Raw genomic sequence first — 10,357 nt, 5'->3', positions numbered from 1 at the left:
CCCATTAGCACCTGGGGACTGTGAGGAGATCACACATGAAGCTCACACCTGACACTTGTAACAAATACAGTCCTGCCAAACCACCCCCAAGCACAGATCTGTTTGCCAGGGAGGGATGAAATGACAGGAAAATTCACACAAATCATCATTTAGATCCATTTTGGCATCTGGTCTTTAAAAGCAGCATTTTTCTGTGCCGCAGCCCAGCTCATCATACACTGACATGGACCTTGGGATCACCCCATGAGATGTCAGGAGCCTCAACTGTGAGATTGCATCAGCTGAATTGCAGCAGTAAATCTGCACCTGCAAAAGCAGATGGACCCCCAAACCTCACCATACAAACCACATCTTAGCTTGGAGAAATTTAGAAAATTTGACCCACTTGTTTTGGCTGTTACACTCAGAAAGAGGTACCAATGATCTCACTCCATGAAAATTCTATCATTTTAATTACTGCTTTTACCTCTAATGAAATACTCCAGAAACTAAACTCTCCACTAGAATAAAACCATTGAAAAATTTAAAAGGGAAAAAAATGTTCACGGCTGCTGGAGCCCCGGGGAGTTTCAATCCTGCACCCCTTTACCCCCAGAACAGCCCCTACTTCTACATACTGCAGTAGTGGCTTGTGTTGGACTGGCCTGGAGGCTGAGCAGCCTTCCCTGACCCCCAAAATCAATCCTTCTAACCTTAAAAGCACAGAGAGAATGAAATTTTCTCTATTTTTGTGGTAGCTGTTTTCTTTAGCCTGGCATTTACAGCCCAGCTGCAATTAACCTCCTCTGCAGCATAGGAGTTTAACAGAGATGAAACCCCAGCCAGGTCCTGCTTCTTGGCTCTAAACCCCATTCTTCTACACCAAAGCTTTGCTCCAGCCCCCCAAAACAAACACTTTATTGTAGGAAATTCATAACAGGGGGGAAAAGAAAAAGTAAAAAAAGCAGAAAAGCTGGTGAAGGCACCAGAAATTAATCTCAGCATGGTGAGGTGGGCAGGATGCAGGCTGGAAAAAAGAGGGCCTGTTTCCCACTAGGATGAGTTCACAGGGAACTTAGCTGGGCTGGGGACAGGGATGGTTGTCTTTAATTTCAGAAAAAGAATAAAATTTCCCCTGGAAATTGTGCAACTACATAGTACAAATACACCAAAATTCACCAATTTCCCCCCAGCACAGCCCAGACGTGAGCCAAACATTCATGATTAGGAGCTGCTATTCCTCAGCAAGGTCACCAACAAATCTTGCTTGTGTGAACAGATAAAATCGACTTACACCCTTCTTTCCTCCCATTTTCTTCCCAGGACAGCAGCCCCAAACAATGTGGGGATGTTACAAACAGCAGCTGTCTCCTGCACGTTCACACAGCACTTTGATTTTTGTCAGAGCTTTGCTACCAGACAAAGATTTCAGATTTCCCTCCTCCAAAATGTTTTCTTGTAGGAGCAGCAGCCAGTCCTGAGAACAGTTGGCCACTGGTAAACAGCTTCACTGAGTATAAACAGCAATTTTTTTAAAATTACATTTAATCTATGTTCCAGTACATTATGCTTTTACATTTCATATATTTCTTGTGCTTTCTCGACAGTTGCTATAATGTCCTGGAGAGTCATCCCAGTGTAAGACCCTCCCTATCCAAGGTTGTAATAATGGCAAAAGCCACCTCTGGGAAAAATTCTTATCCTGGCCAGGAAGCCAGAAGTTGCTCCAGGTGACAGCAGCAGTGGGAAAAGAGGGATTTAGCCATTGCAGCACCTGGGGGTTTTGGGCTCAGTTCACAGACTTCACCACAGGGATGAAGGGAAAATTCACTTGCAGTGGCATTTCTCATAACAGGCACTCCCTGCCCCCTACCTCAATAAAAAGAAGTGTTTCACCTCAATTCTAGGGAGGGCCCAATCTCGGGGTGATGTGAAACAAAAGGGGACAGATGAGCAGAAGGTGAGGACAGCAGAGACAAGTGTTGCTGCAACCCACATCAAGGGCTCAGCTCTGGAAACAGGAGCTTAAAAGCACTGAAATGGGTTTGAAAACTCTAAAATTGCCTTTTCCTGCCAGGAAAGAGTTAAGGAGCAATTCAGCCCACCCTAAAGTTTAGCAGATGAGTGTTTTGTGGCAAGGGTTTTGCAGCTAGCAACCCGCTTCGAGCAGGAAATTAATTTAAACAGAAATGGGGAGAGGATGTGTTACAGCAGCACGGAAAAATCTGGTATAAAACAGACCAAAAGCTCACAGTGTACAAGATGCAATATTGATTTTCCTGTTCATCTGCCAGCTCAACCCTGGGGGAGGTTTCTCAGTGCCCCCATGTGAGATTTCCTTTTCTGGGGAGATGCTGGGGCATTGTAAGGACCACAAATATCTGCATGAGAGGGACATAAAAAAAAACTGAATCTCACTTGTCTGCCAAGAGGACAGCAAATAAATACAAAAATAATTTCTATTTTTTTTCCCAAACAGGAAAATATTGAAGTCTGCTGACACTAGTTCATCTCTGTAATTTCCCCTCATGTACTTGTCTTTGAATCCTAAACCCCAAGTGCTTCAAACCTCTTGCTCCCAGATATTTCAAAGTCATTCTGATACTTTATCATTTAAATATTTCTGCCTATGAGCTGCATGCTGTCACAGCTACCAAAGCAGCACATGCTCTGAGGTGGAAAGCCCCAGCAGAATTTCCTCATTTTTGTGGTTTTTCAGCCACAAATTTGTTTGGGGTTTCTTGCTCTGATTTCAAAGCTTTCTGTGATGCTTCACATCTCTGCTTTATGTTGGGTTGGTCTGGTGTTCAGCATTTTCAGAGAAAAATACCTGCTATAAATTCTGCTGAAGAAAACAACTCCACAGATCAAACTGCATCTTTTCCTTGTCTTGAAGGCTTTTTTATTTCAGCAGGGAGAAAACCAGCCAAAATTCATGCTTTCCTTCTTTTATCTTTAAGGCCATGGTCCTACATTTGTAAGTTTTTGATAGGAGAGAAGTAGATTAAAATAAGGAGGAATAAGTAAGTGGTGAAATATGAAGAAATCGGAAGAAATTAAAAATCAGTGAGTTTTCTTGGTTTTATTTTTCCAAAGGGGATTTAAGGGTATCCTGTGAAGTGCTGGAGGAGAGCAAAGAGCTGCAGCCCTGACGGACTCTTGGGTTTGGGGCTCGGCACAGAAGAAGCTGCTGGGCTGAGGCCCCAGGTGCTGCTGTGGCAGAGGCTCTTTGGCAGCTGCTGGTGGGAGATCTGCACAGAGAGGGGCAAGGACTTCCTGAGGTGAAGCCAGCCCTGCCACCCAGAGGTGACAGCGAGTGGAAAGGGGGAGCTGGCACAAAACCCCTCTGTCACCGAGTCTGCCACCATGGCCCGGCCATGGCTCCATCTCTGCATCTGCCTCCAGATCCCAGGTAAGAGGGACACATCTCTTAAGGGCTGAGGGCACCTAAAATCCTGCTCCTCCACCACATTCCAGCAGCTGGATGATGGAAGATTAAATATACCATCACAATATAGATCTACAGGCTATTATTACCTATTTCAAATAATTTTGGGTCATGCTATTCATTACATGCTCTAGGTTTTGGTCAGCCCTGAACTGGTCAGAAGGTGGGACCAGTTGGTTGCTGTGGGTCCCTTCCAACTGAAATAGTCTATTCTATTCTATTCTATTCTATTCTATTCTATTCTATTCTATTCTATTCTATTCTATTCTATTTTCTGTTCATATTTCCATACATAGTGGTATAGACACCACAGAGTTTTTACTCCTCAGTGCAGATGGGCTGTAGGAAGCTGCTAATGGAGAAGTTAAAATAGCTCCTCTCTCTCTCCACTGCCTGTGTAACACAATAACAAACATCCCAAATTTTCTAAATCATCTAAAGACTGAGTACTTCCCAAGGGGCACAGCTGGAATTGGTGTGCTGTAAAACCATTCTGCCTTACAGGTTCTGATATCCTATAGATCTGTGAGGTGGGGAGCCCACTGAGAAAACCACAATAAATGGGAGTTTGCTTTGCCCATGCTAAAGGAAAAGGGGTAATTTTAAAGTTGCTGCAGGCTGGTCTGGCCAAGCACTGTGATTCCCCATGGTCCCCCTGAATATTCACCAGGAAAGGGAACAGAGAGGTTTTGGGGTTGAAGATATGGCTGAGGATGTTTTCTTCTCTGTCTCCATCCCAGCTCACTCCTGGCTTGACCACTGGCACTGAGCTGAGATCTTCCAGAATCTCTTCTTATCTTTTCTGACTTATCTAGCAGTGTCTCCAACAGGTCAAGGATAAGATTTTCAGGGAGAGTTATGTTTCCCATGCCCAGCAGAGCCAGACCTCAGGGCACTCAAGAAGACCCTGAAGCCCCTATATGCCATGGCCACACACATTTCATCTCCTAAAAAACCACACAGGGATTTGCCAGGGCAAAATCTGAGAGAATTTAAACCTTAAATTTAATTCTCTTTAATCTGAGAGATTAATTTAAACCTCTCTAAAGCCTAAAAATTATGCATTTTTATAAAAAGAGGCATTAATGTTGTCACAGAGCCAGAGGATGTGGTGAAATGCTGTAGCTGCTGTGCAACCCTGAACTTTTGGCATTGCAATGTTAGTGTTCTGCAGCACTGGCAGCAATGGGGTCACTGGAGTGGGGACAGAGGAAGGCTCTGGACCCCTGTCAGTCACCAGAGCCCTCTCCTCTGCCTGTCCCACTGGGAACATGGGAGACATCAGGACCTTGTGCCACTTTAATGCCTTTAGATGCTCTTGGGTTGTGCCAACCCATCCCCTCAGCACTGGGTTAACAGGGCTGCATGAGGCTGTAAAAACTGCTGTAAGCAGCTTCAGGATTTTGGAGAAAAAGGAACATTTTAAAGTAAAAAAAAAAAGACAAGAAACATGTATTATTGAGCTTTTTGCACAGCTTTAAAACACCCCTGGGAAAGAGATGGGGGAAGCAGGAGTGTCCTTATCTCCAGAGGGCTGTTTTTCACTTGGGCTCAGAGTATCTGCAGCTTTGCAGGACTGTTTGCTGAACAGCAAGGATCACAAGTTACCTGTTATCCTTTCCACAAGGACACATCCTCGCTCTCACAGACACCCCTCACATCTGCCTGGGCCAAACGAGACTCAGATAATTTCCACAAAAGCTGCAAAGCCCAAACAGGGAGATGTGATGCCAAACCAAAGCTTTGAACCCCACCGCTGCCCCTCACTCCCTCTCCTTCCCCATGTCTCAAAATTCCTTTGAAAAATATTATTGTCTGAAAACTAATATCAAATTGGCTCGTTTTGACATGTTTTGCATGTTTTTTGGACTCTTCTTCTGCCCCTGAAATGTTTATCGGTGTTGTATCTGTCAGAAGAAAAATTTGGCAAATCAGTTAAGAGGCACTAAAATTTTTTGAAAAAGGGGTGAAATGTCTGAAAAATGAGAAAGGTAAGGAGGGCAGGAGAGGGGCATTCACAGGAGCAGGCAGGGATGCTCTTCCCTGCACATACAGCCCCAAAACCAGCCCTCCATCCCTCTCCCTGTCAGAGAGCCTCCTTCCTAGATGAGTGTTTACAGAGAAAAGTCTGCCTGTATAATTTGGCCAAAACAGCAGCAGGGGAACCCAAAAAGGCCTCAGAGGGAATATGGGAGCATCCTGATAAAAATGCTCCTGTTTCTCTCTCATGTGACCCCCCTGGTCTGTGTGTCTACTGTGATTTTATTAAGCCCATAAAGAAAATCTGTACTTTGCACGAAAGAAAAACAATGAAATTAAAATAATAACTGTGCATTTCTCTTTTTCCATAGGTTTTTATGCGACTCTACTCTTAACCCAAACTCCAGGGCATATTCTAAGCCAAACTAGCAATAAAACTGAAATCCCCTGTGAGCTGAAGACGGAGCATGCCGGGGTGTACTGGTACCGCTGGAGCCAGCTGAGGCAACATTTTGAATTCTTGTTGTTCTCCAGCCCAATGGGCAGAGCCACATATGGCCCAAATGTGAGGCAGGACAAGTTTAGTGTCCATGAGGCGAGGTCCCAAAGCTCCTACAGCCTGCACATCAGCCACCTGCATCCCTCAGACAGCGGCATCTATTACTGCTCCGTGTCCCAGTCCTCCCAGCTCCTCCTGGGCAGAGGGACACAGCTCACAGTGGGTAAGCAGCACCCTTGGGCTTCCAAAATGTGCCACCAGTAGGCTGTGATGAGGCTGGGAAAGGGGTGATTCGTTTGGGTAGATTCTTGCCAATTTTGGGTTGCAAGGCTGGGGCTCTGGGTTTTTTCTCTGAGACCAGACTAGGCAGAAAATACAGGAAATCACTAAAATTTAGGACAGCTTAATGTGATAGTCCTTCTGCCATCAGCAGTTGTTCTGCTGTGGGTGTGCCTTGAGCACAGCATTGCTCCTAGTGCTCTAGGATTTCCATGGGAGGACCTGGTACTGCCATGCCCTGTGTTTTTCTCATTCCCTGCTGTGCTCTGGATGAGAGGCTGGATGTGTGCCCTGCTCAGCTCACATCCCATAATTCTTCCTTACCCTCACTCCAAGTGACAAGAGCAGCATCAAGGCCAGAAAGCATCACCCCTGAAATCTCTGGGGTGGATCTGATGGCAGCTTTCAAGATCACCCTCCAAAAAAAAATGCTGAAGTGGGATTTATTCCTCAAGCTGGATGTGTGCCCCGCTCAGCTCACAGGTCCTTCCATGCCAAAATTCCTCCTTACCCTCACTCCAAGTGACAAGAGCAGCATCAAGGCCAGAAAGCATCACTCCTGAAATCTCTGGGGTGGATCTGATGGCAGCTTTCAAGACCACCCTCCAAAAAAAAAAATGTAGTGAAATGGGATTTATTCCTGAAAGCTCACAGCCCACTGTCCCTGGGGAGATCCAAACAGGAATAGCAGATTTCTGCAGGAGCCATGGGGGGAGAGAGGCTTTACAGACATCTGGGTCATACAGAAGCTCTTTTCAGCCCATTTTCCTTCTGACCACAGAGCAGTAGTTGATGCAGAAAAACTAAAGTATTTGAAGTGGGATTCAGCCTCTATTTGTGCAGACTTTCAGGGAGACAAATAACTTATTTAACTAAGATACAAATAACTTATTTAACCAAAATGCCACTTCTGGCTCTAAAGCAGACCCAGTGTCCCAGTTTTTCTGGGTTTTTTTGTAAATACACTCTGTAGCTTGAACTGGATGAGAAATCCCTTTTGGATTCTTGCAGGCTCAGAGAAAAGCTGGTTTAAGATAAAGGAGAATTGTTTTTTAACAGCTGGGCACATATCTCTGTGCAAAGCATGAAAAACAGGCTTGAAATGCAGCTTGATCAAGGACACCAATTAAAAAGTAAACAGCAGCAGGTGCTCTGGGAAGACTCAGGATTTGCTGGATATTTTATTTTTTTTTCCTTTTAGTTCTCGTGATAAAACAAATTGTCTTTAAGTTTCTTTTCCCTAAGTCTATTATAATTTGAGGGAGAAGTTGTCCAGATAAATCCCAGAACCCTGATGTCTCATCTTTTCATGTAAAAGAATGGTAGTTTCTGTAGGAATTTACATCCTGGATAGGAACAGAAAAAAAAATAGTTCTCAATCACCTAAAATTTTGAATAAATATGGTTTGAGCAGTCAGACATGCAGCAATTTAATGACATTACTGGCATATTTTCCTGGCCAACTTTATTCAGAAACAAATGTGTTCCATTGTGATTTAGATACACCATAATAAATCCTACCCTCATTTTATCAGGAAAAGAAAAAATCAAATGTTGAGCAAAGACTAGAGCAATGTGAGTAAGGAAAAAATCCAGGGATCCCTTCAAACATTCCAGTGCTGCTGAAATCTGCTACCCATGGTTTTGTGCAATTCTGGTGAGATAATGCTTGGCAGCAAATGTCATCGAAGCAAGTTTGGGAGTTTTCCCTGCATTAACCTTCTTTACCTGGTACATTATTTTATTAACACTTTTAAAAGCTCTTGGTAACTTCTGTGAGCCCTGAGAGGCTCAGGTCAGGCTCAGCCCTCTCTGAGTGACACAACCCTTTGCAGGGGTCACTGTCTGGGGCTTGTTCCAAGGCACAAACTTTCCAGCCCCTCTTGGCTGCTGTTGGAGATTTCTCTGCACCCTGCCACGCTCTCCAATCTCTTTTTCTCCTTACCCCCAGTTGATGCTTTGCCTCCAAAGACCACACAGACACCAGTGTCCAAAAAGCCTCTGCCACGGACAACCAAAAGGAAAGCTGCCAGCAGGGAAGGTATGGCACTGCCTCAGCTCCTGGAAAAAGGGCTTTGCTGAGCTCTTGGGGTCCTCAGGGCTCAGCTGGGGTTTGTCCTGGGGTGGGGGCCACCACAGGGTCACCCTGCAGGAGTGGGTGTCTGGGTGCAGATGGACACCCTGCTCTGGATAGACTCCTGCCTGTAGCAGGGATTCCCTGGGATATCCCCTGGTTTAGGGGCAGGATGGATTTCAGTTTAGGGTCTCATGACCTCAGAGCTGAGTTCCCTGCAGTGCCTTTTTCACTGTGAGGGGGTCTGAGCACCAGAACAAGCTGCCCAGAGAGGTTGTGGAGTCTCTCTTATCAAGAATCTCCAAAAGCCTCCTGGACACAATCCTGTGCCTTGTGCTCTGGGATGACCCTGCTTGAGCAGGGAGGTTGGCCCAGGTGACCCACTGTGGCCTCTTCCAACTCCACCCATTCTGTGGTTCTGTGGCTCTGTAGTGCATCCTTCAAAGGCTACCCCAGGCTGGTGGTCACATCCTCACCACCCCTCTGAGGGCCTGCCTTGCTTTTCTCCCTTCCCCATCCCCAAAGCTGCTGGGGCAGGGTGGTGCCAGGTGCTGAGTCCTGTCCTCTCCCCAGGTCCCTGCAGTCCCCTGGTCTGGATCCCACTGGCTGCTGGTGTCCTGCTGCTCCTGCTGAGCCTGGTTCCCACTGCCTACCGCCTGCACCGTGAGTTTCCTGCCAGCATCCCGAGGGGGTCAGGCCCTGGCACAGCCCAGGAGGGCATGGAGAGCCAGGAGGGGGTCCCAGGACTGATGGACACTGTCTTTTGTCTCTTCCCAGGTCTGCGGCGGAGGCTGTGGCTTCGCATCCACAGGCAGTAAATCCCAGTATTTCCCAATAAACCTCAGTAAATCCCAGTAAATCCCACTGCCCCACTGCCTCAGACAGGCAGGGAGAATCCACGGACCCTCCTCTGTAGGAGTCTGAGCACTGCCTGGACATGACCCAGGAAGGACCTGGCAGAGGACAGACGTGGGCTCGTACCACAAAAGAGACATTTCTGTCCTGCATGACTTCAGCATTCTCCTGGACACAGCTGGCAAAAGGACCAAGCTGGAATCTGCAGCATCCTGAGCACTCCCCAAAGGACACTGAGCAGGGCAAATGCCACAGCTGGCTCTGCACAGGGGGAAAGGGGCTGGTACCAAAGTGTCACCACATTTCTCTTCAGAGAGAAAAGCAAGGCACAATTCTTCCCGAGAATATTTCTGGGATTCACATTCTCTGAACATCAGAGAAGAAAACACAATTCTTATCTTATTTGCTGTGCCTGTGTTGTGCCAAAGTAGAATGCAAAATGGAGATTGTTTACCCAGAGTGATGGAGTTTTGTTTCCTTGGCCTGTCAGGGCCAAGTGGGTGTGGGGACTGTCACTGACAGTCACGAGAGTCAGAGCAGTTGGGTGCAGAGTTGAGTGCTTGGCAGATTCAGTTTAGATTAATGTAATATAATGTAATATAATACAGAATAATATAGTGTAATAAAGTAATTAATTAACCTTCTGATGAGATGGAGTCAGATGCATCATTCTCTCCCTTCAGCAGGGGTGAAAATATCCCCAATACCAAAGGGCCTCAGATGGGCTGGAAAGCTGGGAAGGAGCTCCTTGGCTCTCCTTGTGTCCATCTGTGGGACAGCACAAAGGTGCTTTTTTAGCTTCTGTTAACACTGATTGATAAAAATCTGGTAATTTTGACAGCAACCAGCAGGGATGGGGCAGAGGCAACTTGTAAAGACCCTGTGAGGTTTATTCAATACCAAAAGTGAAAATATCACTCAGTTATTTTGCTCTGCAGGCTGGTGTCTTCTGTCCACATGCTTGTGTGGCAAGCAGGAACCAAGGTCTCCAACCAAGAAAGAGTTAAAGCACTGCAAAATCTCCAGGGGTGAGCAGATCTGGGAGGGTGTCTTCTCCCATGGGAGACTGCAAACAGCCAGCAGTGGGAGAGGAAAACCAGACAAAGCCATGCACACAAGGCCAAACACTTGGCACAGCCTGAAGGTCAACACCACCTCTGAGAGCAAACAGAGGCCCCAGGGGCTGGCCCTGAGCCCAGCATGGCCAGTGGGAGCTGCCCTGAGTGATGCCAGGCTGTGCTGA

At 46.4% G+C, this 10,357-nt stretch overlaps 1 protein-coding gene across 2 annotated transcripts; it reads left to right on the top strand.

Moving 5' to 3' along the window:
• Positions 1–2,736: 2,736 nt before the first annotated feature.
• Positions 2,737–9,761, top strand: CD8B (CD8 subunit beta). Of its 2 annotated transcripts, XM_059845409.1 has the most exons (6): positions 2,737–2,956; positions 3,076–3,391; positions 5,779–6,129; positions 8,137–8,226; positions 8,833–8,922; positions 9,037–9,761. In XM_059845409.1, exons 2-6 carry the CDS (start codon positions 3,346–3,348, stop codon positions 9,075–9,077), a joined length of 618 nt encoding a protein of 205 aa, XP_059701392.1. In that variant the 5' UTR covers positions 2,737–2,956; positions 3,076–3,345; the 3' UTR covers positions 9,078–9,761. The 2 variants fall into 2 exon arrangements, with proteins under 2 accessions (XP_059701392.1, XP_059701391.1); XM_059845408.1 differs by having other exon boundaries at positions 2,737–3,391.
• The last annotated feature ends 596 nt before the right edge of the window (positions 9,762–10,357 follow it).

Source organism: Haemorhous mexicanus, chromosome 4, assembly GCF_027477595.1.
Source record: "Haemorhous mexicanus isolate bHaeMex1 chromosome 4, bHaeMex1.pri, whole genome shotgun sequence".
NCBI classification, from domain to species: domain Eukaryota; kingdom Metazoa; phylum Chordata; class Aves; order Passeriformes; family Fringillidae; genus Haemorhous; species Haemorhous mexicanus.
This window is presented reverse-complemented; position numbering and strand designations above follow the sequence as displayed.